The sequence below is a fragment of the Cheilinus undulatus genome, linkage group 6, assembly GCF_018320785.1.
Source record: "Cheilinus undulatus linkage group 6, ASM1832078v1, whole genome shotgun sequence".
NCBI classification, from domain to species: Eukaryota; Metazoa; Chordata; class Actinopteri; order Labriformes; family Labridae; genus Cheilinus; species Cheilinus undulatus.
This window is the reverse complement of record NC_054870.1, coordinates 45,990,240-46,015,768: the sequence shown is the minus strand read 5'-3', so window position 1 is coordinate 46,015,768 and position 25,529 is coordinate 45,990,240. Positions and strand designations below refer to the sequence as shown.

Sequence of the window (25,529 nt, the reverse complement as noted above, 5' to 3'; positions counted from 1 at the left end):
TGAAAAGGAAAAAAGTAGCAGTAAAAGGGTTATTGTTTGATGGATGACTTTTGAAAAAAAGGTAGTAAAGACTGCTTCACAACTAGGCAGACTTGTACGGCCTGAAAAATGTTAATTGTAAAGTGCAACAACAGGGCTGTTTGTTTAAAAATGCTGTTGCCATGGCAATCAAATCCCCTACCCTCTCCTTCTCCTCCATGTCCTCTCAGCTGTTTGCTTCCCGTGATAATACTTCAGACTGATACAGTCTGGACCACTGTGGTCTTGGGCCACATAAGACACTTGCTAACCAGGGTGTGTATTTGTGGGCTTGTGCCACATAAGCTGGATGATGTTGAGGTTGATGGGGAGTTAGCAGACTTATTTTATGATGACATTTGAAGGACATTTGATAAAATTCCAGGGTAGATTCACTTAAGCAGAAACTCAGGGTTTAGTTACCCTTTCAGCCATGTCTCAGTCAAAGTGCCCTATAAAATTTAAGGGCTCTCACTGGTGAAAATTTGACTTTTTATGACCTGAAATTTTAATCTAACAAAATCACAAAATTAAAGCTTCTTCTCATGTCCTTTGCAGGATGTATTGCCCAGTTTTCTGTTTAAGATTTTACACAGGTCGAAATTTCTCAAAAAAAAAAGAAAAAAAGAAAAAAAAAAGGAAATAAAGCACAAATCATATTCTTGTTAAGATTTAGATTCTTAAAATATCAGTGGCACAGACTCATAACATTTTACTCTTCTGGGCAGAGGGGAAGCATCAGGGTGATATTCTTTTAAATAAAACTGACAAAATAAGTATCAAATAGGCAAATAAAGATGAGGCTAATTCACCTTTGTCTTTCACTTCTGAACTGACACACACCAGTGATAACAAACACTGAGTTTTAAAATTCAGGGTTATGTCTTATCTTACCTGTAGCATTTGGTGGGCATCTGTTGAAGGCCAGTTCTCCTGAAGGCGTACGTCTCCACACCATTGACACTGCATAGTCCTCGGGGCAAATCTCATACGGTGCTGAAAAGCAGAGTCATCCAGGTGTATCAGTGCGGAGAGCTTTTCAGCATTTCAAATATGATGCAACACTTTCTTCATATTTAAAATAGGTATGGGAATATAGGGGATCAAAGCTATATAGAGCTGGTGAATATGTGCAAGACATTCAAGGATTATAATGCAGCGTGCTCTCTTTTAAATCTCACCTTTAGTAAGTGTAGGCACTATATAATTATAATAAGAATACATTTTTAGCTCTGCCTTCTTTTCTTCAGAGAATACAAGAATGAAGGGACTTTATTTTTAAGAAAGCACTTCAAAAAGATTTTTTAGAAACCATACGATAAGCTTTGATGATTGGAAATACTCAGCGTGTCTCCATTATTTCAACTTAATTTGTTAGAATATATTCATACTCATTCATCCCTCCTCTGTATCCACTTATCTGCATCCCCCTCTCAGTTTCTGTTTTAGCCAATATTACATAACGAGTTATGTCGTCCACTCCACACAGATAATTATCTCCACACTTTCATTCAGACATAAGTCTTATTATCCTTTGGCTCACCTGGACAGCGCTGGTCACTGCACTTTCTGACCTCTTCTCCGTTTCCATCACACTGCTGCCCGGTCACCGCTGCCCCCTGACACACTCGGGCTCGCCTCTGCCATCCACCATCGCAGGACTTAGAGCAGCCACTCCACGGACCCCATGGGTTCCACTGTCCATTAGCTGAAAAAGATTAACTCTCTTTTTGAAACAGATACTCTCAGAGGCATTACATTGTCAACAGAATTTCACTTTAAATTACATAATGTGCTATATTTCATTTAATCAGCAGGTGACATCTAAAATATCAACTTTGACTGCATTCCTTTATCACTACACTCAGTTTGCAGATGCAGCTTATCAGTAATACCACAAAATGCAGTGATTACTCTGAGTTATCAAGTGAATTTAATGTTTGAAAAAAGCTGCCCTATATGGAGCGATTATTCTCTTCACTATGCCAATATTAATATGAATTTATGCTGAAGTTTCCAAATCCAGCAGCATGTTTTATGCCCTTGTGATGAACAGTTAACAGTGCATTTGACAAAGAAACAGATGCTTCCCTTCAGCCATGTTGTAAATCATACGCCCTCGTCTGAACGGAGAGGTACAACACCCTGTGAGCAGGAAACACTCTCCACTCTCGCTGTAACCTCCACTTACCCCCTCCCTCACATGTTTGGGGCTATTTCGTGTCCTACAACTAACCTCTGTCAGGAAAAACGCTTCCAGAAGAGAGGAAAAAAACAGAAACAATTGTGACCTGTTGGCTAAAACTAACCAAAGGCATTGATCAAATCCCAGTAGGCAATGGAGTAAGTGCAGCTGACTCCTCAGACAGATGCAAGCTCATGAGAGTCAAAGATCTTGCTGCACCAGCCATCATGGAGAAATTCACAATTCATGCCAATGCTCAGGCCTTTATAGTACTGATAAGTCTGTTTCTCAGACAAGTGTGTTGTCTTTTTTAAAGAATATTTGTTGCTCATCAGCAAAGAAATCAACAGAAGGTGTATTTGGCTCTTTCCAAAAAATAATAACAATGAATAAAGATTGCCTTGAGCTCTCTTTCTTTCTTTCTTCTAAACAAGTAATGCCCCTAGCTGTCATGGACATCGTCCTGGCTTGTTAAATGATGGCTTCCACTGTGCTGTCTCGCTAATGTTTGATCTCTCTCTACCTTGGAAACAACAAATAAGAATTGCTAAATAGGTAGGCCTCATTAAAAGGATAAATTGTATAATGCACCCTCTTACTGTGAGGCAAACAACAGCATCTTCTGCTTCATTATCATAAGCAAAAATTGATTATACGCATTCACTATTACACAAGAGGGCATATTGTTGGCGGACTGGCTGCACAACACTTTCACAGAATCCTACAAAATTGGGAGGAATCACTTCGTCACACACATACAAGAGAAATAAAGAATAAAAGCCAGATGTTTTTTTTATGATATTGCTGTGAAAATAAATTGCATCTGGAGATTATGTGAGTGCTCTTCACACAATCAGACTATTAAAAGCCTGATGTGAACGACTAAGCTGACATCTTTGAGCGTCTAATAAATCTATGATGTTGACTGGCAGTTTGGACAACTAGCCCCAAATTATTTGTTGAGCATACAATATATCTAACTGGATTTTATAAATCCAGTAAAAAAACATGGTCTCAAAACGTGTTCTAAATTCCTCCAAGACGGCTCTGCTGCTTTTCAGCGCAAAAGCAAGAGTAAAACAGGCTGCAAATATGGGATGTGCTGTATTTTTTTGTCTGTCTTTCCATGTTATATTCATGATTTTGAATTTAGACATCAAAGCGGATATAGAATTAAGAGGCTCAGGATTTTACCTGTGCAGTCAGGATTATGGCACTCTCTGCTTTCTGCCCAATGACCGCGACACTCAGATCCCCCATGGGCGGCCGCTGAGCACTGCCTGGTCCTCTGCTGAGTGCCATTGGCACAGGTCACCGAGCAATCGCTCCAAGAGCTCCACTCCTGCCACTGTCCGTCCACTGAGGCACCAACACAACCCAACAAGCATGTCCCATGTGAGGGGAAAAATGGCAGAAAAGAAAAAAAGGGGGGAGATATTCAGATCACTATTCTCTCTCAGATTGAAAGCCAATAAAAAAGACATGAAGTGGAAGGAAAGGAATTACATGGCTACTAAATTTTGGAGAATTGTACTGCTGGTTTTCTGCTTTGGTTGATTCATTTTACAGCTAAGAACTTCCCAAAAAAGCCAAAGGGAAAAGGGGAATTAACATCAAAATGTTTTTTTTTCTAAGAGTTTGATTTTTTTAAATGTCAAAAGCACAAATTGCAGAAACTATTTGTCAGCAGCCTTCAATATTCCCCATCTGGGTCGAGGGAAAGCATCCAGGATTGAGTGGTTTTTCACTGATTCTGCTACCAGAGCAAAGCTAACATTTACTGTGAGGAAAAACTCATCATCACTAATCTGCTTACCATTCTCAGGCAATTTCGGGTAAGTGATTTTGACGTCAGTATTACAGTATTGGCTCTCTACGGGGTCTCCTAAACCACATTACTCTGACAGCACTATTACTCTAAATGGATCACAAAGCCTCATTTCATTCAGTTTTACTCACCTTTGCAATTATGTGTTTATTAAATATGGCTACGTCTTAAATAAACTTGCTAATATCGGAAAGAATTGTCCTTAAATAAGTAAAACACTTGATTATTTAGCAGTAGGCATTCCTCTAATCATTGTGCCTACAGGGAGGATAATTTGGAAATTTCAATATAATCAAAGAGCAGACAGATTATACCTGGGCATAGGGCTATGTTGCAAAGCTTAGTCTGGGTCTCAGGTCCATCACAGGCCCTGCCTCCATGCTGGGGAGGGGCACACATCCTAGTCCTAGTGCGGTGACCTCGGCCACACGTGAATGAGCACAGGCTCCACGGTGACCACTCCTCCCATACACCGTGTACTGCGGGCACAGAAAGGGCGTCAGGCCTAATCAATGTCTCTGTCACCTCTACAGCATTAACAAAGCCATAACAAACTGCAGTGAGCCATAAATGAAATAAAATCAATCAAAAACAATTAGCAACAAAACTAAAGTAAATGAAACACTGAGCACACAGACATTGTGAGGCTTCACAAAGCCTTCAGCCATCTCCACGTTCAATATGTGATCTTTACCATGTACACAGTAATGACAAATTACACCCAACTATCAAATCCTCGAGTATTAATGGTGGCAAGTAGGAAAAATAGCTATACATGACAGTTTTAAACTAAAGAATAGCAGCAATAAGAGTCCTAGCTTTCAAGGTTGGGGTGAGGAGCAGCAAGGCCTCCACAGTGTTACAGTTTGCTGAGTCTTCTTGGTTGACTGGGGCTCTAATAGCAGTGGTCCTTCAGGTTAATGTGGGCTGACAATGGTGCTGGAAATCTGCTGTGACATGAACATACTTATCATGGCTGCACACAAAGCCAACAGAGAAAAACATAGTTTCACAGCTCCGACTGACTTCAAATATTATATTTTTTGCGACGCTATTTTCACTAAAATGGCCCATCTAATATATAACAGGCTACACAGCCCAATCTCAGTCATTTTTTATGGTGTTTGCTCATTAAGACATATTATTTTAGAAGAATATAGAAGATATGCATTAGAAAGCTTTTATTGTGTCTAGTATTTTCAGAACTTCCCTTCTAACAAGACTGTAGCTCATTTACTGCTAAAAATAATGGTTCTGGTATTTGCTTTTGTTCTATTTTATTTCTAACAAAAGCTGGAAAAGGGGGCATCTTTCTCCTTCATCTTGCATCTTGTTTAGTGTGTAAGCTGTACTAGGTTCAGGTTGACAGATGGTGAGTCTTATGGAACTGCAGAGAATATTTACTTTTGGCTCTTAGTTTTACACTGAAGAGGAAAATGTGTAAATCTAAGAGTCATACAGAAGTAAGACACCTTCTGTCTTGTCTTGGACCATGCAATGTTCCTAAATGTACACAGCGATATGAAATGATGAACACAACTCCTTCAGGAAGTAAAAGTGAAACCTCTAATGCCAGCTTTTGAAGCAACTGCTGGGTTCTTGTTGTAATATATGGAGCAAACTGTAGGCTGAATAAAAGGACTTTAATGGGATGTAAATTATTTCAAACCCAACTCATACTAGCTCTATTTCTAATACCAGAAATATGTCTGCTTAATGTGTACAATGTACATTAAAGCTACAAAATCCTTGTTTTCCAATCAGTGAACAGCACACAGAACTGCTCTAAGATTAACAGGCTGTGGGCGCAGCTATGCCCAGGAGTTTCAAGAAATAAAAGGCAGAAATCACTGAGACTGGAGGTGGAAATAGCATATCTAGTGGCCTTTTATCATCCGTTAATTGCACTTGGGATCTAGGAACTTGGAAATGTAAATCAGGAAATTGATGATCTGTAAGGTCACTAGCCACAGCTTGTGCAGAGGCTTTAGATTCCTGCCTTAGAACATTTGGACTCAGTTGGGATCAGTTGCAGAGTAGATGGATCTTAGGATCAAGTTGATGGTCGACCATGTGGCATGCCACCGTCTGTCCCAGCCCCTGCCTTTAGGCGCTGCTTTGATGCTTTCAGCTAAGTGTCCCGTGGTGGCCGAAGCATTTACTTTGAAAATTTCAAGTTCAAAGCAGGCAGCCACCACAGCTAGTAGCAATGATGGGATAGAATTCTACTTCTTTTTGTGTGTGTTTTCTCTGAAATGTTGCCATGATTTACAGGGTGGCCATGGGCACTCATACTGTGCTGCTGGAGGTGAAATTCTTGGACCGGGAGAAGATGGCAGACAAATACTTTGCCAAGATGTGTATTATTATCAATGTGTGGCACACTGGGACTGGAAAATCCTTCTTATATCATTCCAATGAGGTTTTACCTTTCTAAATTGTTAGCCTGCAGCTTGAGTGAAAGTGTATTCATCGTACTATAATTAATAGCTTGTTGTAGAGTGGGGCCTCTCTCTCTGTTTCATGTTGTATCTGCCGAAGATGAAATAGCATCAACATTATTAGTAAATCTGCAGTTCAAGTCTTAAGGCTGCGAAATGAAAATACTGAATCAATGGCAAGGGCTGTTGAACTGACAGCAATCTTAAAGGGTGTTCATGAGTTTTCACAAAGTGTAGCTCTTATTTCATCATATATATATATATATATATATGTATTTTTAGGTGAACTAATTTCTCATTTCACATCTGCAATAAAGTGTTACAGAGCATTTCAATACATTTCAAGTTTTAATAAACAAAGGAAAAAATACATTTTCTTTTAAATTGGATTTATCTTAACTTTAATGTACTTATTAGCCTTATCATTAGGATATGTTTTTGCATTGTTCTGAATTTTCCTGTATGCGAGTGCTTTGAAAGCTGGGGAAAACTTCATTTCTTTTAGATAGAATTATAAATGATGAAATATTTTTAGACTGAAGCTCCAAGAGTTCTTTGTTAATTAATTTTAATGTGGGAACATGCATTTGCACACGCTTTATTTCCGTGGGGGCTATTAATATTAATGGTTACTGTTCATTTCTTCCAGTCTATGATTTATTCCTGTTTTTTCAGTTAATTTTTGTGAATAAATTCACAAATGCATACCTTTCAGGTGAATGGTTATAGGCGTTTAGAAGGCTAAAACTGACAAACACTATTTCTTACTGAAAACGTAGGCTAACAAGGGTTGGCATGACTATAATATTATACGTTGGAGTTTGGTTTCTGTAAATTACCCATTACAGCCAAATTCATTGACAAAAGCACAAACTAAAAAAACGAATTAATCTCACTGCCACAGCCTGAAGTAGCTTCGTCTCCTTTGTCACTGAAAAACTGTCGTTCAAAACCCATGAAGACAAAAGAAAGACAGACATACCTCTGAACCAGCGCATGTTAATGACGAAAATCCTTAATCTAACGTCTGTACAGTGGTATCACCAACGTGTCTGCGCATGCCTGGTGAGGTGGCAGCTGTTGACGTTCTTTGCTAGCTTAACGCGCTGTAAAAAGTAACAACATTGCTAACAGCAGCCACTGAAATGGATGCACATATATAAAGGTATGTAACCTTTTTCAATGTGTTTGACATTTTTTATTATAGTGGGTTAAAGGGCATTAATTTTTGTCCATAAATAGAGGTAATGTGCTTTACTGTCACACTTGTTTGTAGTGAGATAAAGTAAGCTAGCTCTTTTGACGTGAAACGATTTTAAATTTACATACTTAACTATGGTTGTACCCCCAAAAAACTTGAACCACTCATTTTGAAGTGTGTATTGTAATAATTATAATATAGGCTACTGACATGCATAAAAAGTGCTGTATAAGGATGCAGTGTTTAAATGAGGTTGATAAATTGAGATAATATAATAAACTGCCCTCCTAAGATAAGTATATTTAGCTATACTGATTAGCTTCTTCATACTGTGTTCTATAGAAATGCCATATAACAATAGACATGTCCATTGATTGTTCTGCTTTCTTTGCAGGAAAAATTGCACTATAATATCATAAGAAAGGAAAAATAACTTGTTATGGATGCATTTGTTTGTGTTGAAAAGGAGAGTATTCTCTGCGTTGTACGTTAAAGCAGACATGCTGTTGTATTTTCGTAGATATATTGTGGTGGATGAGAGGCATCAAATCTTGTATGGAGGCCCAGAGTCCCTGACAACGTCCTTGATCTCAGCCTGCAGAACATGAGCCAGTGTTCACAGAAGATTTTGGTGTTTGCACCGATGGTGACTGTAAGGTAGGGTACTTTTTAAACTGGAAGTGATGTGTCTTTAATTGAAGTCTACTTTGAAGGTATCCTTCCATCTCCCAGACTACAGGCTGTTTGAAGGAAGCAAATCGATCCGTCTGCCTTACAGAATATTAGATATAGACTCAGCGTTTCATCTGGCGCCATTCCATATGGGATTTCTTTGCCTGTCTGTTTCTGTAACAAATGTTAGGGCTATATTGTTTTGTTTTTTTTAAGAATACTTGAAAAACAATGTATTGATTCAAGACCTTGTTTTTTAATATCAGTAAGGAAGTGAGGAGGAAACCTGTCATATATCAGATATAACAGGGACTGCAGTACAAACAAAGAATAGTGACTTTTTAAAAGTGTTAGAAGTGTTAAAGTTTCTTGTATACCTGGCCTATTATTTCCTCTAATTTCAAAACTTCTAATGTTACTGCTGTGAAAAAAGTGTTCCTGCATTATTATGTAAAAAAAAAATCTGATATCAATTAACCATGAGCAAACACCTAAAGACTACAGTTCTTGAAATAAATATATCAAGGACAACAATTAAGTTCATTTTCTGAATTGATTATTATTCTTCAGGCAGGTGAATGCATATAGCTGGAATTGGGCTGTGTAGCTTTTTCCCCCTGAAAAAAGGAGCTTTAATGCTGCCTGAGCTTATTATTAATGGCCATGGAGAAGTCACACCAAGACAGAAACTGCTCTTTTGAAATGTTTCAGTCCATGTTGAACAGAGTATCCATTTGGGATAAGCAAATAAGACTTTCACATACTTAAGCTAAAATTGAAATTCAGTAAATCACAAATCAAAATGCCAGAGAACTGAGCTTGTTTTTTTGATCAGCCATTATTACTTCAGAATTAGAGATGCAGTCTGTGAAGCACTACACTTAAAAGCGCCATGAGAAATCTTGACTAAACGTGAGTTCAGAATCTGATTGCTAAATCAACATATTTGCCCGTGTAAACAATCCCAAAAATGGATAGAGGTGATTTGCTTGGAATGAAACCCTGTCCTACTAGATTTATGCAGACAAACATGAGCACGCTGCAATCACCAGTCAGAAAAGTGTCTGATGCTGATACCTGACTACCAGTGACTCATCTTCGCTGCCATCATTGGTTGGGGTGGAAGTGCCTTACAGCGTGTTTGAAGAATCGCTGCCTAGCTATTTTAAAATGCACGGCTGACCTTCAAGGAAATGAAGCTGACAACATATCTACTGCTCCCCAAGCTCCATGCAGAACCACATGTCATAAAAACCATTTCAACGCTGATGAATTGCCTTACAGTTATATGAAATGGGAAACATAAAGAGTGGAAATGAAAAACAGAAAAGAAAACATTCACAAAAAGCATTAAAGAAATAAAAGCATCAGATAATACCTGCAATTATTATAAGAATACATTTCAATTAGACACAGGTTTGTTCAAAACACAACAGTACATTTCCTCCCATGAACAACAAATGAGCAAGACATCAATATTCAAGAATCTGCGGCTAACACTACCTGGACAAGGGGCAGTGTTATTGCAAACCCTTGATTCTCTTAAAGGGCCGCTGCAGTGTGTTCCGTATGGAGAGACACATGTTCTTGTTCGCACCTGCGACCCTTGACCGCATGTTACAGAGCATGAGCTCCACTGGGACCACTCCTCTGCACCTGATTCACCTGTGTGGGAGAAGGGTGACACTAGTTAAATGCAGCAATATGGTCCCTGGGACAGGGGCTTATAGGGCAGGGCAGGGCAGGGCAAGGTGGTGGGCAGGGTTTAGTAGAAAAGGGAGAGGCCGACATGAGTCACTTTGGGTGAAGTGGGGTCTTACAGGTACACTACTGGAGGGTCTATACTACCTTCATGTGATCTTTGATAAATACTTAACTGTAGTGTCACTTTTCTGGATAGTTATTGAATTTGCATGCAGCCCAATGAACGTGTTTTTCTCTGTAATCAGTGGTTGTTGCATTAAAAAGGGCCCCTGTAAAATGTCCATTTGTGAATTTCCAACAGATTTAAATGTGCATTTATGCAAAGATCACAGAGAGGGCATAGCTATGACTATAAATAAATAATCAGCAAACTTAAGGGTAACATCTTACTGTTTCATCATTCGTCCTTAAAGAAGAGAATTCATGCATTTTAATGAACCAAAATTTATACTTAAACAAACTGAGAAAATCACCATAAACAAACAAAATTTAATTGGAACATGATGACATGCAGGAAGGATGAATCTGAGAAAATAAAATGGACTTGAATGGGTGTTAGTTCAGAGAGAGGTCTGAGATATGGCTTCCCTTGCACTGCAGCAAACTATGTAGTTGCCTTGACAACAGAGGAGCAAATTTTGTATTTAAGACGATGGGTTCAAATAATTTTCCAATCCATCTTAGCCTCTTAACTCCCAGGGGATGAGGAAAATGAGAAAGTTGGCTGATTTTATTCAGCAGATCACAGCCATTTTCATATGTGTGAATGTGGCTCAAAGCAGACTGTTTTCATTATATTCAAATTTCAATTGTAAGTGCCCAGAAGGAGAAGTAACAAGTAGTTTTAAAGCCACACAATCAGAATGGATTCTGTTTCTATTGTACAGGCTTTTACACCTGTATTAAAGTCTAGGCAAGCAGACGTTGAAGTAGGTTAGCTCTGCATGCAGACAAATTGTCATTAAGTACTCATGAAAAGCATTTTAAGGATCAGATAACCAAGGATAAGGACTAGTAGTTCCATTAATCTTAATAGCTCTTTGAAAAAGAATAGGCTCCAAAGAAAAAGGAAACATTGTGCTTGTCTGTCTTCTTCCAGAAAGGGTCAAATCTCTAAAAGCCATGAAATGCTGTCTAAAGCTTTATATCATGATGAGGCAGTGGGGTGATTTCCAAAGCCATGGAAGCCTAAATGGAAAAAGTAGGGAATTATTTGGTGACAAGCTTTTGGACAATCAAAACCCTGCTTCGGATTAGTCACCAAATAATTGATATTTGATTATGTTTAACCCTTGGGTGAAGTAATAATTTTCATCAAAGCTTTATGCATTGAAGGAGAAATTTGATTGAAAGACAAAATTGCAGCTCTGAATACATTTATGTCATTAAAAATAATCAAATCATATAAGAAATTTCAGCAAAATATACTTAAAAGTAGGTTCCTCGGGATGTCATATCAAGGACTCAACGATTCAGCCGAATAGGGATCTAAACCCTGTCTTAATTTTGCAGATCATAAAATAGACTGAAAGGTGGATCAATTTGTTAAATGAGGCAGTACAGGGAGAGTAAATTGTGTGAGAATGGGAAACAGAAAGCACAGCGACAGGGAAACGACATACCTACAGCGTGTGTAAAATGGAGAGGGGTTAATGGGTATGTGTTAGTAACGGCATGTGTACTGTGTCGCAAATAAAAATGGTAATGAAAGGAGTTTTTTTAACAATGACAGCCATCTTAAATGGAACCACACATGAAAAAAATCAAAACATTTCCCAAAAAATCAAAATGAAGAAGAAAAAAGTCTCAATAGCTGCTAGATCTTAACCCACCCGCTGAAAAGATAAATCAGAAGCAACTAAATAATGAAAGCAAAATAAGGTTATGCTTTGATATTGCTCTCAGTTGTTTCAATACTGTCTGATTTTATTTAAAAAAACTTCAGGTGATTGGTTGTAAAAGTCATTATGAATAAAGAGAATTTCAGTGTTTAATTTATTGGATGCTACACTTGATTAAGCCGAATATCTTCATTTTATCTCTTAGGGCAGCATCTATCAGTTTAACTTTCGCCAAGTATGTGTTTCATATTTGGCCGAAGGGGTGGGTTTTTTTGTCGAATGACATTTAATTTATCATGCCTTGGAGGCAATGATTAACTACATCAGGGCCTTAGTTTTAAACTGCTGTTTAATTAATGTTCTATGAATATACTGTATGAGTAATCCACTTGCCAACTCACTACATGACAATAAAACAAACAGACCCCCAAAACCCAATTATACTCTATATTCAAAGCAAATACTCAGAGAGAAATGGGAAGTTTATCTTTCTAGTCCATATGTAGCAGTAGAGAATGAGTTGGGAAAAAATAATAATGCAAAACATTTCCACTTAAAAGGTGCAGTACAAGAGAGAGCATGCATGATGAAATTAAGTTTAGTTGACAAAATAAAGTAAAGAAACATAACTATTGTATTACCAGTTTGTGCCATAAATTTAGCAGATTCAGCTTGCTCCTGCAGGGCCTTTGTGTCATGAACTGATCTTGGCCGCTGACTTTTTACAGTATGCTCTCCGATCATTCCATATTCTATGGGACAGAATAGAGGTTCATATGAAAGCTAGGCTTAAACATGGTTTTCTGAGAACAAAAGCTTATTACATACTTTTTTCAGGATGTTTGAAGCAACTGCAATACATGGCTAGAAACAAAGACCACACAAGATTGTTTTTAATTTGTCCATTTACTCTAGGGCATAGAACAATGCAACGAATTTATAAGGCTGAGTTGGGAGTATTAATTGAGCTTGGAAGCACAGCGTAGACACATAGCAAACATGCAAATAAACTCACATTGTTTTTTTTTTAAAGACTCTAAAACCTCGCCAGAGCCAGCTCCCTCCCTCCCACCCACCTGCACACCCCGTAAAAGAAAAGAAAAGAAAATGAAAGTAAAAATGTGTAAGCCATCAGAAAGCCACAGAGGAGGGGGTCATGGACATAACATGCTATTGATCCACAGTTTCCTCAAATGTTTCTCATTGTTGTGAGATTTCTTTTTGGTGTACCCAGTCCAGAAATATCGTGAACCTTTTGCAAAATTAGACAAATGTATTCTGAGCTGTATTCATTACAAAGCATGCCCTCTTTGTTTCCTAGAAAGGGACAAAGAGACAATGAGTACAATGTTCTGATGTCACACTGAGAAAAGTAGTGCCAGCAATATTGCATTTAGGTAATAATTTGCATAAGCTGTTTAAGTAAAAGTCCATTTATTTACCAGCTTACTTAAACAGCTCATGCAGATTGTTTTTAAAGTCTCATTTACATTAAAATCTTGCATTACTTTTGGCAGTGTGGTCCTAATGAGGTGATTATATCATTTGCAAATAGGCAATGCAGGTGATGCATCAACAACAAATTCACACATAGCTTATGTTAGTACATTAGACAATACAATGCATCAGCCATTGATAGGAGGGGATGTTTAAGTCATTTGTTCTGATGTAGTTTGTGGCCCCCTGTGTTTCCTGCAGCAAACGCTAAGCCCAGAGAGACTGACCTCCCTCAAAGTGACGCCTGAGGTAAGAAATCTGCCCTCTCATCTGAAAGCCTCTCCACTGAAAGCCTAACTTTTATGACTAATTATTTGAGTAAATCACTTGTCGACAAAAGCAGACAGTTGTCTGATCCACGCATCATACGGCTGGCATTAACTAGATCATATCAACAAACATGTTCCGTAATTGGATTAGGAAGATAAATAATTAAATCAAGACAAAAAGGAAAATTGACTTTGGGTGTTCTGCTCCCCTTCCATCTATCAGGAAAAAAAAATGTCTTTTTGTTTGCATGATACAATGAGCATATTAAAAAGTTAAAATGAAAGCAGAAAAAGCCGCCAGGTAAAAAACAAACATTGCAGCCTTTTGATGCTGATTGAGGTCTTCAGAGCCATTTTCGCACAGCAATGTGAGCATCACAAGCATGTTCAAAGGTCTTGCAGTCTTGTTTGATCGTGTCCACATCAGTCTTGCTCAAATTAAGCAGAAAGCGCAGTAAGAGCAGAGAACTATGTGCTGGACAAAGAACATGCAGGTACACTGATGGCTGGACAAACAGCGGGCAGTTGATCTAACGTTCACTTGTGCAAGGCTAACTGCTGCAGATATTTTAGTGTGTTATCTCTGCACTGTTTCTTGTCCTTTCCCGTGGCGCCTTGGATCATCAAATAATTCTTCCCTTTGCAGAACAAAAGGGTCGACTGGCTTACTCTGTTTGAAAGGGTGGGGAAAAAAATACAAAAAGCAGGGCACAGCTTTTCTTGCAAAGTATTGTAACCAAATTCAACTTTTAAAGCTATGAAACATATAGTTGCACTACGCTTACTATTACCTTTACTTTATGCCTTTTTAATGGTATCTGGTGTTAATAATGCTAAAAAAAAAACTGAAAATAAGCAGATAAACACCCTACTGTGTGTTTTCACAATGTTTGTAAGAATAAAGGCAACAGCGCCTTTAAATCAGTGAATCTCAGAATAGTGTAGGAATCTCTTTGTTACATGATTTATGTATTGAAGCAACATAGATATGAAAAAATGGTCAGCTCGTGTATCAAGGTAGACATAGGTGAAGCTTGAGGCTATTACATCCCGTAATGTCCTTTTTAAATGCTAATCAACATGACTGGCTTCACGAATCATTGATCACAACTGAACTCATACCTTTGGAAATGATTTGCCTCTGCACAACATTGATCAACTAAGCCTATTAAAAAGTAATATTGGCCCTCGAGTCAATCACACCTAATCTAATGCAGCTCACGGCTGCTATGATGAACAATACAACAAAAGCATTTCAGCATGAGAGAGATTATAAAAACGTCATTAAGCATGATGTCAGTTAGACTCTTAGATGACAAACAGTCATTACAGAGCGCACACTGTATGAATCAAACTTCACACGGTTTTAAATAGAAGTGTTTCACCCTGATGGAGTCATCATTTCAGTGTGATGTTTGAGTAATTATATCTGCAACAGTTTGGACAGGAAGCTATTAAAAATTTGAACCTGTTGGTACATAAACGAGGACTGGTTAATTTAGCGCATAAAAAGGACTCACTTTTACATCTGCGACTCTTTTGATGCAACAAAGCTCAGATGTTAATCCTTGCGTTGTTTTACAGAGCCGCAGGTAGAATGGGGGAAATAAACAGGATGTCGACACATGACACCAGAAAAGGATTGAGAAATAAGTTTTAATTGAAATACGAGGGTCTTATTAGAGCCCATGGCTATATGACGGTAAACACGAGAGAGACAAACCCAAATTGTAATAACTGTGAGGGCAGGCCGTTGTCATTTGTCAAAGCAGCCAAAAAACAATGTGTCTTCAATGTATTACAAGGCGGAAAGCGCAGATGATACATTTAGTATGTCGTTAACATTTCTTCTGTTTGCGACAGCATCATTTTTAACTTTTTAACTGCAAGTTTTAGGGGAAATTAGGTTTAAGATTTATGAGGTGTTTTCCTATTATTGATATCCAGCAACCATCATGTTTCAACTGCAGAGGAGAAACATTGCTATTCAGAGAAATCCATCACTGTTGGCTTTCTTTCCTTTTCTACAATGACTTTATTTTGCATGTGGATAATCTCAAATAGCACGCATCACTGTTAACTTGCACATTAAAGGCTTAAAAATGATATATTACTTTTCTTCAGATCCCATTTGCACTTATACATAAAGCAGGATTGACAAAATTGGGGAGCATTGCTTGCCTAAAGACACTTATTTATGGGGAATGTATTTCCCAGAAAAAGAAATAAGGAGCCGAATTACTTATGTAACCTTGGCAGCCAGATCAGCAATAACCACGTTTCCTTGACAGCAGGAAATACATTTTAACACAAGGTCAAAGCCGTGCAACTTGATCCAACCATCATTTAAAAATCAAAATAGTCTCCCTCTCTCCAGACCAAATGTACCAGACAGGAAAGAGCTGTTTGCAAAGGATAGTTTTTGCAGAAAAGCTCATGCAGTTGATATATTATGGAGATAATGAAGTGCCCAAAATTGATAAAAAACGATGGAACATTATAAGAAGCATGTAGTTTTAGCTACAGTAGCTACAATATCTGTCAGATTGCACTGGTGGAAATGCAGCCAGTGTGAAGAGCTCTGTGTATGCTGAATGACATGGCTAAAGGGCATTATTAACATCATCACCTGTTATTATACTTTCATGAAGTGTTTTTTTTTTTTTTTTTTACAGAGAGAACAAGAGGAGGAGGACTACTGGGAAATATCTACCTGCACTTACCAGGTACTTTATTTCTATGACTGCTTTCACTGACTGATATTATCTTCATTATGACCTCTGCATGATGTTGTTCCACTTTAGGTAACATAGGAATTCATGAAACTAAAGATTTAGTAGTTTCAGATGTAACTTAACTGTATTCCTGAGATTAGTAGTAGTATTGGATTAGTAGTATTGTTGCTGAGGATTATTTCCTGCACAGGCACCAGTAATTTTGGCAGCTTAATATATATACACACACGTGTTAATCTTAACAGCTATTTAATATTTATATTAATGTTAGTCTTTTGTTAAATGTGTTAGTTATAGTCCCATTTGATACTGGATTTGGTACAAATTTGTAAATGTAATTTGCACCAAAAACAATTTAAAGTTGAAGGATGAAACATAAACAAACTTTAATCCTAAGAGCACACTTTAAATTTCATGGAATTAGATAAAGACTTCAGTTGACATAGGCTAGATCTGTTTGTCTGGCCTAAAACTCAATAAGTCATCCATATATGTGGCCAATATTTATAGCCATTATAGGCTGATATAATTTTAGTAAATATCAGCAGAAATGTTCATATCTGCAGACACCAATAATTAACTTTCAGACTTTTATCTGCCAAAACTAATACTGTGCATCCTAACTTTAAAGATACATTATATTGATTCTTTTCCTTTAACATATCTATATTAATTTTAAAAAAAGTGGCCATTCCTATGTTTTATGTTCTGGGTACTCTACCACAGCCTGACTGGAAGAACAGGAAGACTGTCCCACAGCAGCAGCAGCAGCAGCAACTACTGTGTGTCTGCATTATACTTGCTGAGAGAGCCAGAACTGACTAAGTATTATAAACCTGAAATCCTTTAAAGTTACCACATTTTAGTTTAATTTTATGCACAGTGCTGATGTGCTTGTTGGCTAGAAATTCTGTTTTTTTTTTTTTTCTAATGTTCAGCAGCTGCCTCTTTCATTTGAGTCGCATCTCATTAACAACAAACCAAACACACAGTATGTCAGAGTTTTAATTATCTAGGGTCTATTTTTAGCTCGTCTTCTTCAAGGAAATAAGGTCACTGCCGAACATTTTTGGTTGTTTTTTTTTTTTTTTTTTTCTTTTTTTGACAAATTTAACTCAGATTTTCAGGGAGCTAAATGACCTCCTGACAGCTACAGCTACATGTCTTTCTGGATGTTTTTGGTATATGTTTACAGTCTGGATATTTAAACTCATTGAACATACAGAGATGTGATTAAATGTGATTATTTTATTGGCCTATCAATTTTGGAACCTCTTCATTAAACAGTCAGAAAAAATCAGTTACCCAATGTGCACTCAATCAGACACAGCACTGACAAATTCATGCATACACTTTTCCCTCTTCCTCATATTTGACACTCTTAAAAGCTTCTAATTTGCTTAAGAAGCAAAAAAAAAATAGCACGTCATTTAGTAACACTTTGCAACATGAACCCTACAATTAGTCCCAGTAAGTGCAAAAATAGCTCTTTTAGAGGGTGCATGCAAAGATGGCTTGCTTACACCATGCTGTGCCATCAGTTTAAATTGGCAGCCATTTTGCCTGCTTGTCAGGGATTATCAACAAATCAGGTGAATACTAAAGCAGCGAGGGATGAGATTAAGCTATTTCTGTTACCTTGCTCCCAACTTTAAGAAACTGAAATGAGACAGGCTGCTTTTCAAGTTGATCTTACCATGAGATATGTCTGGCTGCTTTAAAAAGGAATGAAAAATAGCTTTTCTGTTTCAATCAGCTTTGGAAGCTGATCTCCAGGGGTGCATCTGTTAGCAAAGCCAGCACTGCATGCACAATCACAAAGAGCCAAAACAATGACAATTTTCGGCCAAATTGTCTGCTCGAATTATTGTCTGTGCAGGCGCAACAAGCTATCCACCGCTGGGCTGTGACCTCAGCAGGTGACAGTAAATGAGGATTGTAACAGAAGGATACCAGGGCTCATATTTTAAGTCAGCAGAGTTACTGTATGTGCTGTTGCCCACACAGGCCTTCATCACTGTGTCAAAGGTGTGCAAACATGGATAGTGCTGGACAGTGTTCTCTCCTGCACAGGCCAAACTATTTCTGCGAGCCAGCCTAGTGACCGTCGCAGCCCAGTGATGCTTTCAAGCTAATTAGTGGCCATATTTGCAAAGATATTCATGCTTGATCTAATTAATGTCCCATGACTAAGTACAAGGAAACAATCAAAGCAAATAAAAGTTCCCTGGGTCCATGACCTTTGTCATCATGGAGGCTTTGATCAGCTGCATGCTGGGAGTTTAACACAGGCAGTGATCATGCCGGCCACAAAGAGTCCAAAGGAAGACATTTCATTTCCAGGTTCTTCCTCACATTTGCGCAAACACGTTCTATGTGTAATTTTATTGAAAGGCAGTAAAAGCCAGCCCCATGTCCGATGACTGACGTGTCTAACCTTGCATGAAATGAGCCTTTACTCAAAGGCCCCTATGAGAAGCTCCTATCAGGGCCGCTCTGCTTACTGCCCTCCATGCACTCCTGCCTGTCTGACTGACTGACTGACTGTCACAAATGTAGCTCCTAATGAGAGGCACTTCATTACGGCTGCACTTTGAAGAGTACAAGTTCCCAAAATAGAGACAAGTGTACGGTCCACTCAGACCAGGAAGAGGGATACCTCCCTTTCCCGGGCCTGTCTTTGATCCGTTTCTCAGCAGCTTAGCTACTCAGGCTGATTTAAATTTTAGGTCAAATGTAGTCATATTTCTAGGATGTAAGCCGCTTAAAGTACATTTTTAGATATATTGGACTTCTATTTGAGACGTGAATTACAATGGCAATATATTTCAACATAAAAAGATGTAAAACTGGAATAGAAGTCATTAGCCTTCACAAACAGCAAAAACAGGCTTTAACAGTAGTGCTCAGTCTTAAAGGGTCTATAAATCCTTGTTTGGACAAGCAGCACCTTTTAATCTGCATATTTCCTGAAGGCATTAAAACCTTAAAATCAATGCAGAGCCTGATCAAAGCCTGTTATGGATTTGTCACCAAAAAAACAAATAACAATTAACAACATGTTTATTACAATAAAAATAGGGAAAAAGGAGTTTGAATAAGAAAAAACTAAAAAAAGAAAAAAATAAGTCGTTATGTGATGCAGGAAGATACATAGAATACATATAAAACATGAAATATACATTAATTCATTGGTAAAGTGCAAATTCTACTCCTGTTTTTTAGCTATTTTAATATTTTAGAGGCAGGACAGGAAGAGTGTGAGTAGTTTTTTAGACAAAACTGTGAAAAGACTGCTCTTGAATGTACAGAACAAAAACAAATCTGATGATAATGATAGTGGGGATGATTATGATGTAATGAAGATGCGTCATTTTTCTCTGTAATACTCTCCCACGTTGATACTGAGTCTTAAATAATCCTTCAACCTTTATATCAGACTAGCATCCTTATCAATCTTCTCATATGCCCTGAGTATATCTCCTTACAGCTATTATACGGACCCATATGCTTGAGCCAATCTAAAAAACTCAATTAGTCCTTCATTAGGAAAATGAGGGGGTTGCACAGAATCAGATACAAATTACGAATTGTCCTCTGAGACGTACAATTATCCATCATATTCCTTCTGCCATCTGTTTGCTTCCTGTTGACTCTCCTAATGACTTAGATTGAAGCCAAATTAGAATTCTGTGCAACTGCCACTGCACCTCATTGAGAAGTCATGTGAACTCGCCCAAAAACGGAGCGCGTGCGGTGAGACGAGCTCTCAGAATACAGTCTGCTGTTAGTACAGGGGATGTATTTTGTATTACTGATGTGTGGGCAAATGAGCGACTACTGTGCAGACTGCATTGATAATTTACAGCACAATCTAAATCACAAGGTTACTGAGCAGTACCTCACAAAGCAACCTAGATGGAGCTCTGACGTTATCAAAGCACTGCATCGAGGAGCCCTGTTGCTGGGTGCCATGAGCAGATCATTCCTCCTCTTTTCCTTACACTCAGGGAGCAGGATTCAGCAATCTGGATTCATATCATATCAAATCACCCAAACATGTAGAAATTCAATCTCTAGGCTGTCAAAAGCAACACAGGTTTGATAAATGTTTCACAGTCTAGACATTACAGTGTGATAAACCTGGCAGCAGAAGAATCAAAGCATTTTCCACATTACTGTAGTTGTAAACAAATGCTTTCTTATCAATCTCTGGAAAGTAGACTTCATTTTGATTTAAATAAGAAGGAGAAAGAATTGAAAACAACAGCAACAAATGAAGATACTCATTTCCTTGTCATCTACTCCCGGTTTTCACAAAGACGTAACCCTCTGCATGATAATGTGAGCAATGTGTCGTGCTTTTGGTTCAGCTGCATGATGCTATCAGAAAATGGATCCACCTATGGAGCATTTTAAAGTGAAAGCAATGCCAAGATTGCAGCTTATAACTTTCAGAAATCGCCAGCCTTTTCAAACAAGCGACGCTGCTGAACCACCCGTGACTAAAAGTGGGGCTGCTGCAGGGACAAAACTGAAAGGACTACTGTGCAGCGACAGAAACAAGGATGGAAGCGGATTACTAATGAAACCATTTCAGAAGGAGAAGTCGCTTTACATGAATAGTATAGAAACGACACATGAGGCATTCTCTAATCTGGGACACTAGTCTAATGCTTAAAGCAATCAACAAAATATTATCTTGGAAATTCAGCCTGTTCCCTCTAAATGAGGCATTTTTCTTTTTTTCTCCAGCATGATACAATGCTGAACTGAGGTTGTATACTCTGCTTAATTACCCTTTGAGGTATCCCTACTAATATGTTTCATCTCAAGGATATTGGAAAACTATGGAAGCAGCATTTGGCATTGCTATGTCAACACAAAACCCCTGTAGATGACCTGGCAATCACACACACTGCCAAGCTCAATGCCACCATGCCAAGAAATGCATCTGTCAAGTGAGAAACATGACACATTTTTTTAGCACCTTTGTGACTGCAGCCAATTTTCAAAGAGCATACCTTGTCCTTTTCTGAGCCATTTTGCTTGGCATACCAAGTAGTGACCTTAGATTTAATAGAGTCACGCTTTGGCGTCCATGGAAAATCCTCCCTAATAAACCGAAAATGATACAGCTTGGGAATTAAAAGAGCAAAACACAATATGGACTGTGTAACCATGGAGGCAAATGTGGTTGGATGGCCATATTTCGTGGCAAGATAAATCATTCCCAACAGCCCCTAATGAGACCTTCATAATTCATGCTGTCAGCTTTTCCACAGCACCAATCATGTCTGATCCTTTTGCAGTGGTAAAACCCACTGCCTCAGACTGCCACCCTGCATCTATCAGCACAGGAACATTGTGTCATATGCAAGTTAGTCATGAGGAAGATGCCTGCAACATGCCCTGTCTTTGCTCATTGGCTAAGCTCATGTTAAAGCAAATACACTCTCTAAAATAATTACAAGGACACAACGGCGATGCTCAAATGTCCTCAGACAAGAGCACAACAGCCGTGCGATGGGATTTTTTATTTTTTTTTTATGCCAAGTCTAGGAGCATAAGAACCATCACAGTTATTACAAGTTTCTGAGTCATGCATAGCTGCACTGGCTCACATTGCCATTATTATTATTTTTTTTAACTAAGCAGATACAGCTTTTAAGAAACATGAATTTAACTTTATTACATAAGAGCCCTGGAAAAGAGTGGAATCTTTTAATTGTATTTTCTAGTCAGTTTGCATATAGAGCTTTTTTATTAAATATGATACAACTGCCAGCAGTTACAGTTAAATGTTTGAACACAATTATGTTTTGTTTACCTCCAAGCTTCTGTGAGCTATATAAACTAGTCATTTACTAGACTAGAAAGAAATCCCTTTTGCAGGTAGGTGTCGGATAATGCTAAAGAAAAACACCTCATTCATGATAAGTAATCTGTTTTATTTATGGATGCCCGATAATTTTATTTCATTTTTTACTGCCGATATCAATCATGTATGTGTGAGATGGGCAGTACAGACCAAACTTTGTGCTTTTAGTAGCTAGTTTAGCGGTTGATCAGCCTACATGGCTTTGTAGTATACTGTAGCCTCCTACAGGTGGCAGCAGATCTTGATAGAAGTGCACAGAAATCACCCTTATTCACTCAACAACTTATTTTGTTCAACAAAGCAGGGACGAATGCAGCCAGTATTGTGCAGTAAGGTCAACTAAATTCCTCTGTGTTAAGTGCATTAATAACATCTGTTAATTTATGTGGATTCACTGGAACAGCTATCACAAGACTGATTTTTGTTGGCTTTTCAACTGGATAAACAGTGTGAAAAGTCTGTTAAAGTCCCATTAAAGTGAAATACAAACTTTGTGTCTTAAAACACTAGATATGTTGGAATAAGGCTGCTGTAAACATGAAAATACCAGGATCTATGTGTGACTATATGTTTGCTCTACACCATTAGAAAGCTGTTCACCTCTTTCCTGACTTGCTTTTATTTGTGCAGGGCAAATATACGAGCCCATGACATCACCAGTCTTGGCTTACAAAGATATAAAATCACAGAACATTTAATCTAATTACAGTCTGTAGTTAAGTGATGTCCCTGCTTTAATTGAAAAATAACAGAAAGCTACATGCTGTATTTTTGGTCTTTGTGAGGTAAATTTCCCAAATCTATCTGCTACGGTGGCCTACAGGTTGTAAGAGTATCATAACAGAGAGATTTGTGCCAGAAAACAGTAAATTTAATCTATTCCTGAGTGGGCGTGGCTTCAGCTCATTCAGCCGACATGCCCACATCATTCTAGAGCTGATTTTACTGCCTCGTTTTTCATTATTTTGAAGCTTAATTTCATAAACTTAGGGATGTTATTTTTTTATCTTAAATTTGTCCTGGTGGTTCATAATAAAGTGGCCTGTCATACAACAAATATAAAATACTGTTTGTTTTTTTTAATGACTTTACAGGGACTTAAAATTAAAGGCATGAGTGTCAGAGTATTAACTCAGTTGCCAAAATAGGTCCTCTTTTAAGTTTCACTTTACTTTAGTCATTTTTAATGAGCCAGAATGTAATATTATTTCATCTTGTTTAGTTTGTAAACTAGATTTTACCGTAATGGTTTTAGCACAGATTTCAACACTGGATTACTGTTTGTAATTGACAGGACTCACAGCAAAGCTTGGGGATCTTACCATGGCTGATTTGAACAGAGGAGAAGGATTGATCTGCAGCAGCAGCAGACAAGGTGACAATAGTTTTTTTTTTCTAGCTGACACTTAAAGGTGCTGCATTTAGTTTAATTTAAATCATAATCCTAATGTGCTTCATTCTTATTCAGTTAGCATATGTAGTAACTACACTACGCCACCCACACAGTGCTTCTCTCTGCCAGAGGCACCAGAGTTCATCAACATCCCCATGCTTCATCCCTTGTTTTGGTAAAAGAAAGTAGGATCATAAACCATTACTTCTGCATTTACAGGAAAAAAATCAATCAATAGAAAAGATGCATTACTGTGTCCACATGAGGCGCTGAAGTCAGCACCAACCAAAAGTCTCTCATAGGAGCTTTAAAATCAACAACAGACCAAAAAGTACACAGTTTAACAATCTGAGTGCTTTAAGACATTATTTCCAGTATTTCCATTACTCTGCCTGCATAATAAAATGGTTCCAGTTTTTCTGATGGAGCTGAATAATTTCTTGTTCAGTGAGGTGGGCGGTCTATAACCTGTGGTGTGTTCTCCTCTTTATTTAGACTGTGGCAAAGTGCTGAGGGAGGTAGAGAATTTGAAACACATGGGAGAAAAACTCTGCTGGGAATCAATCCCAGGACAAATGGGGCATTTAGTTCAGGAGGCAGGGGATTTAACTACTCAATGATCTCTGGGAACTCAGAATATTCCAGACAAAAACACTACATGTGACCCATGCAGTGGGTAAAAATGCCCTGTTTGATCTAATTTCAGTTACCTCTACAGGTGTTTCTCCAATGGTTTTTGTGAAATGCAAGGTCATGTGAGTAGACAAATGCCTTTTCTTTCCAACAATTCCAATGAAAAGATGGATTTTCTGTCTTAACCCAACTGTTCTTGGCTAGCATGAGTATGCATTTTACAGTATACATTTTGCTTGAATTGATGTTATAAGTTTCATCAATTCATCAACAATTGGACTATGCATATACTGATTTCTGTTTTTTGGCAATTTGTCCAAAAAAAACCCAGAGCCTTTGACCCTCTACTATGGCCACATCTTTGTCGACAGCAAATCCTTCTAACTACTTTTAATCTTGAAGGTGCTGAAATTAACAACCTACTGTTGGTTTTTCACCTTAATGGTAAAAGACTCTTTTGTAGATCTAGACATGTCACATATACATTTACTTGAAATTTTTAGTGAAACTGAAAAAAAGCAGCAGAATCTTTTGGTTTTGTTTGAGGTGTATGGAGAACTCTGCACTTGATGTGTGTTTGAATGGCACAAAAGATTTTGTGAGGGAAGAGAGGATGCCCAAGATGATGACCTGGGCACCCATGTGCTTGAAAAACTCCATGAAAAGAAATTTAACAAATTGAACAAATCGTTCAAAATGATCGAAGACTCAGTTTAGGAATGACTGAAGAAATGGCCTCCATTAATAAAGGGACAGTTTGGCAAATTTTGCATGAAAATTTGAGCATGACAAAAGTATGTGCCAAAGTTGTCCCAAAATTTCTGACGTCCGATCAAAAGGACATTTTGGAAAAATTGAAGGAAACTCAGATCTTTTTGAAGTGATTACATGCAATGAAACTTGGATCTTCAAATATGATCCCAAGACAAAAAGGCAGTGGAAATGCATTGGAAAACCCCATCATCACCAAGGATAAGGAAAGCATGACAAAGCAAAACCAAATTCAAGTTAATGTTGGTGTTTTGCTTTAACATTAAGGGGATCAGTTTGGAGGAGTTGGGATAACCTTGCAAATGAGATTGATTTGCCCATTTCCGTGTTTCTTTTTCAAAGGCTCTGCCCTTTCCCAAACGCTGTCTATTGAAGGTTTTCCAGATGGATGTGTGAAACACACACACACATCCATCTGGCGTGTCAGGTCAGTTTCCAGAAGGGTCAACAGTGAATCACT

At 38.0% G+C, this 25,529-nt stretch overlaps 1 protein-coding gene and 1 long non-coding RNA gene across 6 annotated transcripts in view; one reads left to right on the top strand and one right to left on the bottom strand.

The window, feature by feature from the left end:
• The window catches only part of adgrb3 (adhesion G protein-coupled receptor B3), a 253,558-nt gene that overhangs the window by 145,829 nt on the left and 82,200 nt on the right, over positions 1-25,529 (bottom strand). For 3 of the 5 annotated variants that reach the window (XM_041789905.1, XM_041789907.1, XM_041789906.1), the window contains exons 3-8: positions 12,532-12,642; positions 9,849-10,010; positions 4,346-4,510; positions 3,398-3,562; positions 1,562-1,726; positions 913-1,014 (exon numbers count right to left, since the gene is read on the bottom strand). In XM_041789905.1, coding sequence (XP_041645839.1) covers positions 913-1,014; positions 1,562-1,726; positions 3,398-3,562; positions 4,346-4,510; positions 9,849-10,010; positions 12,532-12,642 — 870 coding nt within the window. The remainder of the gene's footprint in view (positions 1-912; positions 1,015-1,561; positions 1,727-3,397; positions 3,563-4,345; positions 4,511-9,848; positions 10,011-12,531; positions 12,643-25,529) is intronic. The other 2 variants (XM_041789908.1, XM_041789909.1) reach the window with 2 other exon arrangements.
• Positions 7,575-23,647, top strand: LOC121511292. Its single transcript, XR_005992030.1, has 5 exons — positions 7,575-7,637; positions 8,194-8,330; positions 13,589-13,636; positions 16,332-16,382; positions 23,567-23,647. It is a non-coding gene; the product is annotated as an uncharacterized LOC121511292 (long non-coding RNA).